We start from the raw sequence: 18,372 nt of genomic DNA, 5'->3' as shown, positions 1-18,372 counted from the left end.
TCTCCCTATTTCCTATTATCTTTAGTTAACTTTGCTCTTTGTTTATAGTTTGGGTTTCTCATATAAGAGAATCTATGCACTATTTAGGCTTGCATGTCTCATTTCACTTAATATTATGGTCTCAAGGTGTATCTACCTAGGAATGACTCAAGTTTCCCCTCTATGGCAGAGTACTACTCCACTGTGTATAAATGCCACATTTTTAAATCCACTCATCTGCTTCCAAGATTTAGCTATTATGAATTGTGTTACTATAAACATGGGTATGCTTATATCACTGTAATATGATGTCTTTAACTCTTTGGGGAAGACATCTAGAAGGGGAATAGCTGGGTCAAACAGAATTTCTAGTTTTAGCTTTTTGAGGAATCTCCATTCCTAAGCATCTTAAAATACAAATCCTAATGAACAAGGTGGATGAGATGACTGCTTTAAGCTCTGCCTTCTAATCAACATTTCCATCAGGGCTTATCAACACTGCAATGGACTCCATGATATAGACTCTGACGCCAGTTTCAGGTCCTGGATGTCTTGAATCTGAGTTTTGGTAATTTATTGGCTGCGAGAGTCTTTTTTAATAGCTAAGAAAGGTCAGAAGAGAGGGCTTCTTAGTTCAAACTGATAAATTGGGGGCTTCTACAGCTTTAAATCAGATGTCAGGAAGATCTGTCAGTGCAGTGGTTTTGCCCTGAAAACTACCAGCTAAAACTAGATTCTGCCATGTGCCTGAAGACTTTGTGAGCTAAAAGCAATTACCTGGTAGTTGCTCCTCTGACAGTGTGTCCTCATATCAGAATGACCAGGAAGAGGACAACTGATTGTCAACCTTACCAAGACATTGTAGGCGGTGTCTTGGGAGAGGCATTTATGAGAGTATGTGGAAAATCAGTGCATATGTACAAACAAAATCTTGGCTCAAGCAAACTAATGCAGCTGGCTCACAATTTAAATTCAGTGTGGTCAGCACCACTTCCCATCATGCATTGTTTGTGCAGGTCAGGAAGACTGGCACACCCTTCCTATCATGTCTCTCACCAGCCAGTGTGGTCCTGGACAAGACAAGACTGTGCTGAAAGTGGGACTCACACACTGCTTCTTACAAATGGCTGTAATTACCTGCATCTTCTTCACAGGTCTGAATGCTTTATAAAGTCAGGGATCATCTGCCTTTTCTATAATTGTGTTCCCCACATTACCTTGTCCATAGTGAGTTCTGCACAAACAAGGACGGTTGCATGGATGGATGGACAGACAGACAACTCAAAATCACTGACATCACAGAAGATGTAAGTCTGGCTGCATGACTTCCTGATAGAATAGCACTTGAGTTCTCACCCACTTCCCATCCATTCGCTAGTTTGGAAACACTGGGGTAGGTGGAGGTGGTTTTCAATCAAGGATTGTTCCGGCTGCAAGGTCCTGCAAAGCTATGTTTTGGGATGCATTTGGATACTTTCCAAAACAAGCCTGTCAGATTAACAGGTACTTCATTATTTATGGGGGAGGTGATTATTTTTATTTTGGGGGAGCTAAGTAAGATTCTGTTTCTTGCTTTTTAAAGACTATAGCATAATCCAACCTTTTGAGAGTTTCCAAAATTAGTCAGTTAAGCAGGATCTTTGGTTCTCTGTCCCCCACTGACAAATTCACTAGTGCTGTAATGTTCCCTCAGGGAAAGCATCTGGCCAGAGCTGGTGCTTAATGCTGATGCCTATTCCAATACAAGTTCCATGAAGGTAAGTGCTTTTATTTTTTTAATAGCCAAGAATGGTACCCAGTAGATACTCAATAAATACTTAATTAATGAGTGAATAGATGTTGTTTGTTTTTAAGGTTTCTTGGCTTCTTAATTATAATGCACAAAATATTTTGTGTTGTAAGATTTTTTTCAGGCTATTATGTTCATAAAACAAATATAATGATTGCATTTATAATAATTATTTTTCTACATCATTGTTAGTCCATGTCCAACAGTTGTTTTGGCAAGCCTTTGAGAGAGGGATTGTTTTGAAATTGAAGGAAATATACTCACTGGGTTCTCCATGAGTCAAAGGCTGTAGAGTTGTGCTTTCTGAGGTTAATTTCAAAAGTCAATTTGATTAGATTAATTTTTTTCCCCATTTCTGATCTTTAGACCATAAACCATTTGGTGCCACTACCAGAGAGGGCTCTCCTTCTCTCCTCCAGAGGGGGCTCAAGGTCCATGTTTTCTGGGCTTATTTGGGGGTAGTTCTCAGCATAGCAGACATGCCTTTTGCAATTGCTTGTATTTACAGGTAACTGACTGATGAGTACTTGATTTTCTAAAAAAATACAGATATTTCTCAAGTTTATATTTTCTAGGTAAATAAATATTCTTGTACTTGAACAACATGTTCTTATTAGCTATCAACTAATGGTGACAGTTCAACAATTCAGTTCTGACTCTTATTTTGCATTTCCCCAAAATAAAAACATGAGTTAAGACAAACACTTATTTTGCCTACATCTTTCTCTCTGTGGGATACTCAAAGCTTCTGAAGTAAAACAAAGGTGAATGTTAGAAGTCCAAGTTAATATAGTACATTCTCTATCACAGGCCATGGTCATCAGTTTCACTTTCTGAACTTTAATAGTTCACTTTCACTTTAAAAATAACTTCTGTTTAGATTCTTTATGTACATGTTTTCACCTCTTTTCAAAGCTGTAAGCTCCTGGAGGGTATGATTGATGTATTCATTCAAATATTTATCCCATAGCTTGCAAGAACTTTAGGAACATTTGCTGAATGAATGAATGAATGAATGAGTGTGTGAGTGGATCCAAGAATGAATGTGTAAAGTGCAGACTCTCTCACTACCTCTGCCCAAGGACATTCAGCAGGATTTCCTTACCCAGAATGCCATTCTTCAACGAGTTGAAAGTAACAGAATACATGAGCACTATGGATTCTACCAGCTCTAAAATGCAATTGCTTCTGTAACCACTGTGCTGCTTCAATTTACTATGAAAAGAATCTAAAATATTCCACATTTCTTTAGTGTTTTACAAGGCTCATTAGTAGCCCACTATTCTGAGTTTTTCAAATGCAGTTGAATAAAGTAACTAGTTAACAGAATGCTGGTAGGCAAAGTGTTTACTACAAGTGTAGAAAGACTTTGAATTACCAGAAAGGATAAAATTCTATGCTTTTTACTATAGATAGTTTTCCAGTGAGAACTTCTGGACTTTGCAAGTAAAATCAGGTTGTTTGGACTCATTCTTCTGTTCTCTCTCCTGAACAACTCTCGCTTTGCAAGCAAGGATTTTTTGAAATGGATATTCTACTTCCATCTGCAGATAAACAGGGATAGCAAGTCATCAAGTAGTATAAGATGCCCCTGGTCATCAGCCACAGCACCAAGGCCCCAACACAGGTCTGGTCTGTTCCTGCCCTCTCCCTCTGGACTGTCCCAAGATCCATTATTTCCAATCTGTGAAATGGAACATGATTTTTTAAAATTATGTATTTTTTATTAGTACATGTTTGTAGTACATAATGTCTACACTTATCATGGGGAATTTGTACATAAATCAGATACACGAGTTTAAATATCACATGGTTTGTCTTACATGAGAAACCCAAAGTATAAATAAAGAGCAAAATAAAGGCTAGGTAATAGGAAGTAGGGAGGGCATTCTCAAATCGGAAGGGGATCATGAAAATGGGACATGCTTTTGAATTCTGTTTTATACATTTGTTTCAAACATTATAATGTCCTATTTAATGTCATCTATTACTAATCGTTGCTCATTTTGAGAATCCAAAAAAAATAGTTTCAATCATCATGTCATGTGAATATAATTTCACGACATTCATCTATTTTCATACTTCTATGCATAAACAGAGACTCACACCAATTCCTCGGTCTAAAATGCCCTTCCTTCCCAGCATGCCAGAGCCAGTTCTAAAGTGTACGACTCCTTGTCCACCACTTAGAGCAGAATTCATTCTTTTCTTCCATATGTTCTGGTAACATTTTGCTAATACAACTACTCTGTGGCTTATCATTGTGCATTAGAGTAAAATTAATTAGTGTCTTAACCACTCTGCTCCCGGATCCATGTTCAAATACCCCAGACCTTACAAAGCACAGATGACATATTAGGTACTCAGTGAATGTTCATGTGCTACATATCCGCTTTCTGGCCAATGTTTGAGCTGCAGGTCTGTATTTTAATATTAAACTACTGATTAGATTTTTATTAAACTCCCAATAAAGTTTCAAACATAATGCAACAGAGCTGAATTTGCACAGATAAATGTGTTGTTGTCCAAAGGTAAATACTAGGAACTATTTCTCCTGCCTCTATCTACATACTCATAGCTTACCCTTTCCCTATCCCAAGTGCCACACTGCAAAGTTTTGTCTACATTTACTAATCAGATACCAAGAGAAAAAGGCCCCTGATGATGGGGTGAAGGCAGCACCCCTGGGGAGCAGCCAGAGCTGTCAGCCCAGCTTTGCCTCCCCAGCCCCTGCTCACCAGTTCTTAGTCTCCAGTATCCAGGGACAATCGCTGGAACTTTTGTGTTCAACTGAAGACAGTGTGAAAATGACAGTTTTGGCTGTCAAGGACCTTATTACCTAAGCAAGGAGCTTACATATTTATAAGCTGACATCTCAGGCTTGTGGCTTTGCAGGATTCCTCCATTTGTCTTTAGAGCAGCCAATAGACACAGAAGGGCCTTACAGGATCATTATTTCACCCCATACTTAGGCTTCTGCACCAAGACACAGCAGGGGGCTCATTTGTGGACACAACTAGGGTCAAAAGAAAGTGAAGAATGAGCCCGTGTAAGCTCATGGGCTGGACATGAAGAGGTGAGCAACTGATCCATGCAAATCCAGCTTCATGGACCTTTGTATAGACTAATATATACATCCCTATACATTACATACATTGCCTATTAATAAGCACATGCAGGTACATGATTTCATGTCATTCTCTGGACCATCTTGTGGCTCTGTTTCAGGACTTCCCATTAGAATTGTCTATTTCTGTTAACATTTTTTTTTTCTGCAAAGAAAGAATGTTTCCTGCCCAAAATCCCCAGACCTAACAGCAAGGGTTTATTTCATCAGGAACTGGACCTGAGGAATTGCCATGGAAAAGTATAACTGCAGATCCAGCCTCCAAGGCTGGGCTGAGAGGGAGACCAAGCCAGTGGCATTCTTTTAGTTGTGGACAGTCCCACATTGAAAATAAACTTTGGCAGGAGAAGCAGAATAGAATCCAAATGTTCCTCCAGGGAAAAGGTTGATGGAATACAGGAAAGACCCCAGTTTGATGCTGGATCCAGACGAGGGCTTGTCAGACTCAAAAATCTTTGCTCCTTCCTCGACTGCCCTCATGAGAAAGCCTCCACGAAGTAGGCAAAGTGTATTTTCTGTGACCCAGGACCCCTTTCCTGCCCTCTTTTCTGTTAGGAACTCATTTCCCTCCTCCATGTTCTCAGGGAAGAATCTGAAATCCCTCTCTCCTGCCCCAGGTAAGGCTAAATTACAGAGATCCTTCCCAGGGGCACTGGCTTTCAGTCTTATCTCTCACTCTGGAATGAAAAGTCTTGTTGCTCATAGTTTCAAGCCGCAGCGCTTCTGGCCCACATAGTCTGTCCTGCTTCTGTGACAAAGAACGGGCCACTTTGCAAGACCAGGACACAAGAGAATGCTGCTTTGTTTCACTAAAATGGATAAAGCGTAGTATCTAAGACATGAACAAAAATATTGGTACTAAAAGCACATTGTCCTTATACTAACTTAAAACAGAAGGCAACCACACAGCACTATACTCTTCAAAGCCTTTTGGACACATTATTTCATTTTATCTCCATTCAAGATCTACAGCTGGGACAGGGCAAGGAATCTGCATTCATTCCTTTTTTCGTTCATGCAGCCAAGCAGCATACATTTATGGAGCAGAGCCCTGGTCTCGACATAGAATGCAGAGCTTCCAGAGAGAGCTATCACTCTCAGAGTGACCACAATCTAGTGAGAGAAGCAGGCAGCGACATTGCCTGTGCTGAGGCCTGGGGTGGAGAGATGTAGGTACAGAGCTGCAGAGGAGGTGCCCTGCCCAGGCTTGGGGGCCGGTAAGGTTTCTCAGAAGCAAAGTAGAAAGTTAGGTGGGAGAAGGAGAGTGTGCTCTCCTGGCGGAGCCACATGGGTCACAATAAAGAGAGTAGTGGAGCACTCTAGGTGGGGAAATGGAAGTGTTTCAGAAGGGCTGGAGCACAGAGGAGGCGTGGTCATTTTCTTAAGGTCACACAAGGGGCTACTGACAGAGTGGAACTAAGACACCCAGCCTTGGACTTCTACTCCAGTGCTCTTCCCGTTCTGTCCCAGTGTCTTCCAGACGCCCCTCATGTAGAATCTGGGGCTCTGTTGAAAGTGTCTGACAAGAGACCATGAGCACAGCATAGCCTGAACTAGAATGTCCCCCAAAGGCCCATGAGCTTAGCAATAGTTTTGCCTTCAATGTGCTTCCACCATGATGTGCTGCCTTGCCACAGGCCCAATGCGATGAGTTAGCCAATCACAGCCTGCAACCTCCCAAACTGTGAGTCTGAATACATCTATTTTCTGTACAAGTTGATCATCTCAAGTGTTTGTTATAGTACTGGAAAGCTAACACAGCAGGTAAACATGGCATATGTTTTATGGATGTAAAAAAATAGCTTAGGGGAGCTAAGCAATTTACTGGTCAGTATCTTGAATGTAGGTAATAACTATTGATTCTACTGAATTTCGATCCTACCTAACAGTAGCTTTTCCACTGAGTGCTGGAAGAAGATGACAAGGAAAGTCAGTGTCTAGGAGAGAAGGCAAGTCCTTCTTCTGATCAGGAAAACTTGGCATTTTTTGCCAGAGTTCTTTCTTTTCTAAATCTGTATTTATTTTCTTATAAATCTAACTGTAAAACTTCCTATCTTTTTTATTTTTTAAGTATGCAAAAAAATATATACACGAACTGCATAGAACATTTTGTTTTGAAATATGTATACATTGTGGAACAGCTAAAACCTCACATACTCTTTTTCATGGTGAGAACATCTAAAATCTACTCTCTTAGCAACTTTAGGACACATTATTACTAATTATAACTCCCCTCCTAATTCGTCAAAGTCACGTCCCCGTACTCTCTCTGAGGGATGGCTGAGGAGGGAGAGTAAGAAGGCTGTCCCTGCGTCTATCTGGCACGGATGTAGTAAGACTCACCAGGAACTGGGGTTCTGCAGCGTAGGTAAAATGAGCGAGGCATGTTGCCCGTGGGCTGGAGAATGAGCACTGGTAGATGTAAAATCGAGGATGAGCGGTTGAGACAAAGGCCCAAAACTGAACCCGAATTGCATGTCTAACAAGAAAAATGAAGATGACCGTAACAGAAGCACTGCAGTCTCCTGCAAAGTTGAAAATCCACAGCCACACTTTCTGAAAACACTTCTTGTGCTGCCAGCTTTTGAGAAGGGAAGCAGCTGCCACCAAAGAAGATGGCTCTCAGAGAGAGTATGCCACCCAGTAGGCATCAGTGAGAACTGGCATTGTATCTGGAGTAAAGCTTTTCGCAGAACATCAGACCTAAGTGAAAGTTTTGGTTTGGTCTGTAAGGTATCGATCAGTGTAAGATTTATCATAATCATCTGGTGTTATCACTTTGGACTTTTTGGGTACTTGATACACCCCAGAGACATGCCACCCCCTTCTCTCTCTCTCTTCTTCCTCTCACCTTGACTCTAGTATTTTTTTAATTGCTGAGCAGTTTTCCTGATGCCAATCAGCTGCCTCCCTCAAAGGCTGTTTGCAGGTATCAGCAAATCTGGCTCCTTTACCACTAAAATGCACTTTCCACCCCCCATGAAAACCCTGCCCTTGGCAGCTAATCTTGTTGCCTTAATAGGACACCCAGAGATTCCAGGGGGATTTGGGGCTGGTCCCCAGGGACACTTCAGAGGCACGAGGTTGCGTGGGCTGGGGTGGAGGGAAGCAGGAGGGGGAGGGGCTGGGTTGCTGTGTTAAAGTGAGCAGGAACTCAGAAGATTGTTTCTTATCACCTTTTCTTTGCTATTTCTGGAGAAATCTCCCTCCTTTGCTCAGAATCCAAAAGCACTATGAAACAATTTTTATGTCCACTCACCAGTGGACATTGCAATTGGTACCAGCTGTAATGTGGAATCAGAAACAACCTCGGCAACTGGAATTTGGGTAAGAAAATTCTTTCCTTTCTAGTCTTTGATTCTTAATGATTTTCCTTCTCCTCTCATGTTTTGCTCCAGGTTTCCCTCTCCTTTCCAAACCTCTTGCAGATGTGTGAGTCTGACAGAGTTCATACAAACAAGAAACCCAAACAAAACAGCACAAGATCATAAGCATTTCCCCTGTGATACAGCCACTTTCTGTGCGGAGAGGCGCTCACGTGGTGCTGCCAACATGTGTTTTCTGTCTCAGATTCCTCTTGATAACAAAGGACATATTTTAAAAGGCGTGGTCCTAGGTCTATTTGGCCTGGAGGAATGGGAGACCCATTTGGGGATTTAGTTTGGCTTTAGGGTGTCCCCTCAGGTGCTGGTACCACAGCCCTTGATGATGTTAAATGCCAATGAATAAAGTTAGGAACACTTTGGGTCAGGTTTGTAAGATATGATCTCATTCTCTTGCTCGCAGAACTGATTTAATATTCAGGAATAAACTGAGCTCGTTCAGTTCCAAAATTGGCAGTTCTGTGTGCTGCATTACAGTGCTCTCTCTGTCCAAGGCTGGGCAGGGCATGTTCAAAGAGAATCTTTAGAAGGGTCTTTCATGGGGTTCCGAGACTCAGAGGAAGGATGGGGGCTGGGAGACAGGGAGGGAGGATGGGCAGGTGGGAGGGACCACAGCCAGCCTGGGGTTGGGAGGTGGTAGGGAAAGGCAAAGGGAACTCCTGAAGGTGCTATGGTTAGAAATCCCACTTGAGCCCCAATCTCAAGTAAGTTTCCAGAAGCCAGGAATAGCGGTGCTATCACCACTGCACAGACTCTAAAAGGAAAAGTTGCAAAGGGGTATAAAATATCAGCGATCTATATTGGTGCCCTTCCCTAAGTGATTATGATTTTGAAAGTCTTCTTTAAAATACTATTTTTAATCACGAAAGCTTAAATTACTTTTTCTATACAAAATTAGCCACATTTTAAGTTTCAAAGAGAAAGCAAATCATATTTTAAAATTTCAATCTCTAATCTTTTAAGTACCTGTTCTTTTCTCCTGTGAAATGAGCTGACTGGTCTTCAAGTTACTTGGGTTTTCCCTGCTGAATACTTGGGAACTGAAGTACTTAAATAAAACCCTAGTGCAGAAAGGCAGAAAACCTTCTGGCTGACATAGATGAACAACATCTAGCTTTCCACTTGCAGTGTGCTCACCTCACGCTGTACTCTGGAACGGGGAAGTCTCCTTCTTTAAAAAGCCGAAATGGACAAAAAACATAGTTGACAATTAACATTAATGTCTTTTAAAAAAAACTCCCATTTATATGGCCAGAGAAAATCTTATCACCTTTTCTGAAAGCTGTAGCCTAACTTTATTTTTACGATTCTGGAAAGAGAACACATTTTAATTCTGTCTTTGATTCTAAAAGGAGTCAATGTCAAATATTTTAACAACTCTGAATAAGCCTGATTATAGCAATACTGTCAGTTCAAAAGCCCAGTTCATTTATTTCCCATGTTATTCTCATCTTCTAGGGGATGTCTGTAGGTTCTGTGTCAGTAGTTTGTGTGTCTCTTCTGATAGAGCTGCATGTATTCTGCAAGTCAGTTACACAAGAAGAAAGCTCCTACAATCTGGACTCTCCTAACTTCTTCAGAATACTTTACACATTTAGGTTTACTTTTCTCAAAAAGAAATGCACCGAAAAAGTTAAAGTTAAAAAAGAAGAAGCAAGTAAGACGGACCATCTAACTACAGGAACAAATATAGCTGTGTTACTTACACTGCTTTCCAATCCATCATCATTGATAAGTCATGGCTAAAGAATCAAATGCAGAATCCATTTCTTCACATCTGCTAATAAATAGCTTCTCTCAAATGTCTCTTGCAGATCTGGGGCCATCTCAGGAGGAAGTGAGATAGTGCAGAGGTGAAGGAGAAAAGGCTGAAAAATTCTAAAATCCATGGGGGTCTGGGAACTCTCACAGCAGACCCTGCTGAAACATTCTTGTGATTCCAGCCTTGGACTAAACCATGATCCGAGCCTCCCTGAGCTCCCAGCCACCTTCCCAGTCCAGGTCAGCCCTTGCTCCAACATTGCATTTCCCTCCAAGAACACTGCATGGATGGAAGAGGAGCTCGCAGGCTGCTGCCAATCCAAACAAGCAAGCTCGCTTCTCAGAGGAAGCTGCACTAGCACCAGTTTCTCTTGTCTGCTATCTCACAGAGAGGGAGGGAGGGAGGGAGGGAGGGGCAGAGGCAGGCAGGCAGGCAGGGAGGGGGAGGGTGGAGGGAGGGAGAGAAGGAGAGGGAGAGAGAGGAGGGGAGGGAGAGAGAGAGGGGGAGGGAGGGAGAGAGAGAGGGGGAGGGAGGGAGAGGGATGAGAGGGAGGGAGGGAGGGAGGGGGAGAGGGAGAGAGGGAGAGAGGGGGAGGGAGGGGGAGAGAGAGAGAGAGAGAGAGAGAGAGAGAGAGAGAGAGAGAGAGAGAGAGAGAGAGAGCTTTGCTAAAAGACCAGTGGAGAAACACTTGCTGCAACTCCCATTAACCCATAGTAGCTCAGGAATTTTCTGAGCACAGCAGCTGCAAAACAGACCATCGAAACCAAGTGTTTAAAATCTTTAATTATACATCCATGTACACATGGAGTTATATGTCTGCAGACAAAGCCAGCAGAACCAAGGTTCTGTACCTGCATGTTACTCTGCCAGCGAACACTTGTAGACAAACAGATGCAGGTATGCGTCCCCATGAGGATAAGATCTGCAGGCACACATTTCATTTTCTGAGTAAAAATGTCTAGTCTCACAGTTTACCTGACTTGAAAGTATTCAAATGCTCTTGGTAATGGAAGTGAAAATCAGACACGCAGCTCTTTGCTTCTGATACCATATCAGACTGGCTTCCCTAGTTGGATCTGGGATCCTAGGCCTTCTCCTCTACCTCAGGAAGAGGGTAGAGAACCAAAGCAGTTGATGCTCAAGCAGATCTGTGCCACTCTGCTTTCAAGGCCTGGATCATGCCCAAGGGAGGGAGTGGCCTGGAGCAGGGACAGGAAACATAAATGGGGCTCTACCATAGCACAAGCACAGGTGGAAGAACATAAGGAAGGAGTAGTAGGCGCATGAGTGGAGGAGCTGAAGGCCAGAAGACTAGAGGGGGAAAATAACAGGCAAAGCAGACTGGAAGGGGCTACCACAGCAATCAACACATAGATCATTGCTTGCTGATTTCCCAAGCCTCTACAACTCTTCCAAATTCTTCCCGTGTTTCTCCATGCGAGGGCCCAGGCATCTGTATTAGGAACACTTGGTGACAACATGTTAACACTGCCAGTCCTGGGGCCCTACCCCAAAGATTCTGATCAAGCTGGTGGGTACCATAATTGGCATTTTCACAAGCCCCACAAATGATCATCATGCATGCTAAAGTTTCTGAAGACTCATTTCTTTTCAGTATTGAGTAAATGAGGAACTGAATGAAGGGATAAAGGTACTAATGGATCACTTGTGGGAATGCTAACATTTAGGAGAGGTGGAAGGGGCAACAAAACAGAACTGAGAATGAATGAATGGTCAGAGCATGAGAGGGGAGTCGGGAACAGTGATAGCATGAAAGCCAAAGGAAAGTGATGAAGAGCAATGACTTGCCACTTCCAAGATGGTCAGACTTTCACAGCCATGACACTGCACATTGTACCTTCTATGCTATAGTTTGGATCATAAATGTCCCCCCAGAGACCCAAGTGTTAAAGCCTTGGTCTTCAGCTTGGCATTACTGGGAGACGGCAGAACTTTAAGCCTAGAAAGAGGTTTTGTGTTATTGGAACTGTGCCATCAAAGGGAATTGTGGGATGCTGGTCTCTTGCTCTTTGTTTTTGCACCTGGCCATGAGGTGAACTGGATTCTCCCACTGTGCACTCTGCCATGATATACTGTTTTGCCACAGGCTCAAATCCATGGTTGTGGACTGAAACCTCCAAAGCCGTGAGCCAAAGTAGGCCTTTCTTCTTTGTAAATTGATTTATCTCAGGAATTTTGTTACAGTGCACAGAAAGCTAGCTAATGCTCTTTGCCTGGAATTTTCTTCTTCCGTAGGCAAACCATTCCTTAAAACCCAGTTCAAGTTATATCCTTATGAAACGCAAGCAGAGCTATTGGTTCCAACCACTTGTGGTTTGTATTTCTCTTTGCAAGTATCTTTATGCATCCCATTATTTATGGGCTTATTTCTCTCTTATCTATTCACTGATGGTAACTAATTGTATAGAGCAGATATCTGTCAATCATAATTATATGTCTCAAATTCTGGCCAGGTGTAGTGGTGCATACCTCAGAACTTGGGAGGCTAAGGCAGGAGAATCGCCATGAGTTCAGAGTCAGCCTGGTTACACCATGAGTTTAAGGCCAGCCTGCACTACAAAGCAAGATCCTGTCTCAAAATACTTAAAAAAAACCCAAAAAAGTTCAAACCAAATTCTAGATACAAGTAAGTACTCAATGAGCACTAACTAAATGACTAAACATGGGTGGTAGACATATAGATGCTTGTTCTATCATTAGTCTTTACACTGGGCATCAAGTGAAATTTCACATATTATTTTTCATGCATGATATGTTTCACACTAATGAAAAAATTTTAAGTAAACCATAAATCAGGGATTTGGTAGAGAGTTATGACTTAGTAGAGAATAAAAGTAAAAGGTGCAAAGAGCTAATCTAACAAGGAAATTAATAAAACAAAAAGCAGAGAAGATACCAGAGTGAGGCGAACTTGGAATGAGGTGCTGTGTTGCAGAGGTGGGTTTTCTAAGTTTTTAATAACCTGGTGTGTTTGAAGCTCAGAAAGGTGATATATTTGCAACCAATGGTGGCAAAGCAATTGCCTCGGTAGGAAAGGGTTCCATGTGGCCATCTGGAGTCCTGGCGCCAACAAGAGATAGTGGGAAATGCTGGAGGCCGCCCCCAATTTTTGGTTGGAGATTCCCAACTCCACAGTACCAAGGATACTGTTTGCTTCATATTTTGACAAACAGACCAGTCCTTAAGGTGACTTCTCTGTGCTTGAAGATGGAATCTCATCATTGTATTCCATTTCCTCCTCTGTTTCACATTTCATAAAGATTTTACTACGCTGGGGCTTGATGGGGTGCAATGGAAAACACAACATGTGGAAGCCTGGGCTCGGGTCTGTTCGGGAAGTCATTAGCCATGGGATCAAGAGCAAGTCATTCAACTTCCCTGGGCCACAGTTCCTCAGCTGTACATGTTTTCTGCTTATTGTTTTGGGGAGCCTTCTCCAAAAAGCTAGGGTGATGTACCTTCCAAATCTTGCCTCACGGGAAGACTTGTTGCCCCAGCCCAGCAATGGGCAGTTGGCCTCCAGCTGCCAGCTCTTCCAGGATTTGCTTCAGCTGAAGAAAGTCACAGAACTCTGCAGAAGGCCCAGGGCATGGGCTTCCCAGGATGGCCCAGCACAGTGCCCAGTGGTGGTAAGGGTATGAAGGCCCAGCCTGCAGGTCTGATGCAGTGAGGTGATACTGGACCATTCCTACTCCACAGATTCCCTGTGGAACTAACTGAGCCTCTTCCTTCTGTACAATCCTTCATCTTCCTCATTCCTACATGTGTTAATCTTGGACAGATATCCTACATGCCCAACTCCATTTGAGTGTTGGCTTCAAGACAACTCAACTGCAACTTCCTGGGGTGCGTGAGCTCTGGAATTTGTTACCAGTAACCTCCACACACATGCCTCTGGAGGCTTAAGCTTCAAGGCAGTGAAAATTGATTCCTTCTCCCTCACCCAGATGTGGGGGAACTGGTTTTATCTCTGGAGGTCTCAGTTCCCTCCTCTAGTGGAAATCAGAGGCCATGAAGCCCTTGGGTCTCCTGGAGGTGTGAAGACAGAGGGTCCCCCCACACACACTCATAGCATCCCTTCAGATTGCTTTTATCTGTTTAATATACTGAGGATCTCATAAGATTTCACTTGAAATGGAGACTCTGCAGTTAAAATTTTTTTGTAGAGCACTAGTTCTGACAATCCCATAGACAACCACCCATCTGTAACATGCTAGGATGCTCTGAATGTCCTTAAAAGACACACATGCAGAAGTAAAATAACTGCATGGTACCTAAGGCCATCTACTAATTTGGAAAAACAAATCAACTCACATAAAAAGACAAGCTCATAATATAGATTAAAGGAGATGCCTTTAAGGCTAATTTCTGGTTTATTGGACAGATAGGGAACTGTAAATGATGATGGAATTAAGAATAGTTTCCTAGAGGAGTTTGGACAATTTATTAGTTCACAGGGTTATCAGGAGGATTTAAGATGGGTAAAGTAAGAGAAAGAGATTTCAGTTAAATGAACCAAATTCCTTGGATGTAGTTTGCCATTATCTCTTCCTTTCTAGCCCCTAAAACACAGTAGTGTGTATGATGAATGTTGGCTTGGTGGACATAAAAACAAATTAGGTCCCATTGTCAATGAATATGCTTAAAAGAGAGAAGGAGTTTCTGTATTCCTCCTTATAGGAAGATACTATTCCAAATGATGACTAAAAAGAAAATGCAAACAGCTGAAGCTCTGGTGACATATTTTATGTGAAAACATTTATATTCATATGCAAAGAAGGTCCAATGTTAACAAGTAACTATAAATGATGAAAAAAATCTCTAAAAGAATAATGTCTGAATTACCTATAGAATTTTCCTGTGGGAAATGCCACAAGTATGGAAATCCTTAATCATTAAAGACACCAAGATTAAAATGAATCATGTGTATTCTGAAAAGATAATGCAGAGATGGTTAAAAAGAAATTTGTATTCCTTGATTTGATGGGCTATCACATTTACATATTTCATTAGTGATTATATTGGGTAATTATTTTTAAATTCATGTTATTCAGAAAAGGGGGCTTGACAGAACGAGCGGAGGTATGTTATACTGTATTACATACCGACAGTTGTACCTGACATATAATTCTTAACACCTTCAAAAGTTCTGTTTTCCATAGATATGGATCCCAAGTCTGCTAAGGAGAATGTTTTACTCCTGGTAGCTCATTGGAGTAGTCAAGCATCATGGAAACCTATTGTAGACGTTTTCTTTTTTTAAACAATATTGTGTTTTGTTGCTTAGTTTTCGAAGGTTGAATCATCATATAGTTTGTCTCTCAGGAGAAAATTAAAAGATGTATTCATTTAAAATTCATTTAAAGTTTACCATTTCCATGATAGTCTTTGTGCACTGTTTTCTAAGCATCATTATGAGAGGGGGCTAGTTCTGACCACAGCTAGTTCTGAGAAGAGGAAGGGAAAAGTCAGAGAGATGGAGACAGAGAGAAGAAGGAAGAAGAGGAGAGGAGAAAGTACAGGGCAAGGGAGGTGGGAAGGGGCAGGTGAAGAAGTCTTAGAACAGAGCCATCTGTTTCCAGAGGACAGCAAGTGAACAAGGGCCCCATCCACACAAAGCAGGCCCAGGGCCTCCTTGCTTCCCACACCTGCAGCCCCGACTTCCTGACCTGCTTCTACAGTTTGCAGAGCAGCTAGGACAGCTCTTGAAAGCTTGGGCCCCTCGGGTCTGAGCAGGATCGGGTTCCTTCCTTAGAAGGCCTCGCCCTGGGGATGTCAGGGCACTCAAAGGGGAGCACAGCCTTCTACAGCGGCCTATGGGTTGTGCTTCTGACAAGGGCCAAGGGAGGCCCATCAAGAGCTGGAGCCCTGGGACATCAAATCCCACCATTGTGCAGGATGCCTTGGAAGAGTCACCAGCTCCACCTAGAAGAGACTGAGATTTAAACCTTAGTAAGACAAGACAGCCATCCTGCGGAAAGCCAGCAGTAAAACCCCCGAGCTTTAGCTCCGAATCCACTGGTCTGTCTGGTGTTTTAAACATCCCCATCCCCATCTACCTTTTTTTACAGACAGTGATCATCCTTCAGATATGCCATCCCAGGACACCCTTGATCTTCAGTCTGGCAGACTTGAGAGAGAGTTTTTATCCCTCTCAAAAGAACTGAAGAATTCTCTCCCTATAGTGTATTTGAGAACAGACCTCTTTTTGTTGAAAATGGTCAGAACATCAAACATTTTTATAAAAGTAAAAGGTCAAATATCTCTAATATTTAGTTAGATCTGTAGGGTAAAAAGGAAGCACTCTTCAGAATGTAAATGCTAAACTTGGGACATACCTACATCTTAACAACCTAACAGGGTGCCCCAAGGGAGCATGCAGATCTTGGCACTGTACTTAAATATCTAAAGTTTAATTATTACACATAGCCATGTGTACATGATGCTTACATGTTAATTAGATACACTCATGGGGGAAAAGATACATGAAAATATAGATGTAATTTCAAAAGACAAATGAGGAAAATATATGTGTAATTTCAAAAAGAGGCTCCTTCTTTTCCAAAGAATATAATTTTCACTCAAGTTCCCAAGTGATGAAAGAGTTGGTACCTGCTTATATTCTTTAGTGTTCTTGCCATTTTTTCTTTCCTTATCTAGTGACATTTTCATTATACCCAGTTAATGTTTAAAATCATAACTATTATTTTCAATGATCACATATATATGGTGTCTGGGATAAGACCAACCTAGTTAGTTTTTGTTTTGTTTATGTTTGTTTGTTTTGAGACAGGGTCTCACTATGTAGTTCAGGGTGGCCTTGAACTCATATGTAGCTCAGGATGGCCTCAAACTCATGGCAATCCTCCTGCCTCAGCCTGCCAAGTGCTGGGATCACAGGCATGCACCACCACGCCCAGCCTGACCAACCTAGTTTCAATCTTCACTGAGCTTTCAATCTAATAAAAAGTAGACATGTTTTCTAGCATAATCATTGCCTCTTTTCTTAAACTTAGTATCCCCTCACCCTAAATCATTCTTTAAAAGATGTAATAAAGTATGCTTTATATAGTTCCTCTTTAAATTTTAAATCTCTAGTCAGAAAAAATTATGTCAAACTGACATCATTATAAATCATTATCAGAATGGCAGAATTCAATTATCTGTCCACCTGTAGGAGGGGTCTGGTGCTCATCTCCTCTGAAATGCACACTAGCTTAGTTGGTCTGTGGTAGCTTTAGATAGTCCTTGGCCAAGTTCTCAGAGAATGCTATAGATGTGCAGCTGGTATCCTATGAATGTGTGGCAGTACAGTCGTTACCAAAATACCAGGGCAGCAGAATGTGTGCATGATGAAGCAATTGCCTAGTGCTAAAGACAGAAGTGTAACAGTGCCAAATTTAGCAAAAGCCTCAACAACCCTCCGTCTGTGTGTTGATAAAAGACTAGAATTATTTCAGATTGCTATATGCCTCTAAATATGTGGCTAGTCTTAGCAAAAATGCAATCATTTACACTTCAGGTCAAAAAACCTAATTTTGATGTGAATTCTTACTAGCCTGGTATAGCAATTATCCTCCCTTTAAAAATGCTCTGTGCATAAAAACTAATTTCCAGGATATTTTTGCATATATGACAGCCCCGCTAAAAGGAAATTATGACCTCTTTTTACATATAAGAGGAAAAAAAAAGAAATTTATTCCACTTGCTTTTATAAAGTCATATAACAACAAATGATAAAGAACCCTGACTCAGCATGGAGGTAAACTAATTTCAAATCTCTCACATGGCTAAAAACAAATAATTGTAATAAATATGTAAATAGCATTTATGATATGCCAGGCCCAGTTCCAAGGTCTCCATATATATTAATTTATTTAATCATCTGTGATGTATCTAACATTATTATCCTTATTTTACGTAAAAGGAAACTGAAACACAAAAAGTTAAGAGTTTTACTTTAGGTCACTTAGTAAGGGGCAAAGCCCAGATTTGGTTCCAAAGTCCTGGCTCCCAATCACACCAGATGACCTTTTGTAAATATTGAAGCTCCCTGAAATACTGTTTTATCAATGAAATGGGGAAAATGGTGATACTGATCTCATAGTTTGCCTGGATAGATATCTAAAAGTGCTTGTTTAGCAACTGGTCCTGATTTCACTTTTGAGGGGGTGCCCAATCCCTCCCTGGGACTTGACCTCCATGGGGCCAGTCTATGCTTCTCTAGAAAAGTGTGTAAATTACCTGTCTTGCCTCCCTGCCTTTCCAGTCTCTGGGGATGTGAATCACTAAGTCCTAGGCTGGATATAAA

At 41.7% G+C, this 18,372-nt stretch overlaps 1 protein-coding gene across 3 annotated transcripts in view; it reads right to left on the bottom strand.

Moving 5' to 3' along the window:
- Kif26b (kinesin family member 26B) overlaps nt 1-18,372 on the bottom strand; it is a 548,528-nt gene that overhangs the window by 152,628 nt on the left and 377,528 nt on the right. The window contains exon 1 of one of the 3 annotated variants that reach the window (XM_004853491.3): nt 9,985-10,416. The exons of the other annotated variants lie outside the window; for them this stretch is intronic. Within the exon in view, the coding sequence (XP_004853548.1) occupies nt 9,985-10,007 (23 nt within the window). The 5' untranslated portion in view covers nt 10,008-10,416. Of the gene's footprint in view, nt 1-9,984; nt 10,417-18,372 lie in introns of those variants that run through there. 3 annotated transcript variants of the gene reach the window in all.

The sequence above is a fragment of the Heterocephalus glaber genome, unplaced genomic scaffold (assembly GCF_053883595.1).
Source record: "Heterocephalus glaber isolate CG9 unplaced genomic scaffold, H.glaber_assembly_v1.0 deba00001600, whole genome shotgun sequence".
NCBI classification, from domain to species: domain Eukaryota; kingdom Metazoa; phylum Chordata; class Mammalia; order Rodentia; family Bathyergidae; genus Heterocephalus; species Heterocephalus glaber.
The sequence above is the reverse complement of the archived record's forward strand: the minus strand, read 5'-3'. Positions and strand labels throughout refer to the sequence as shown.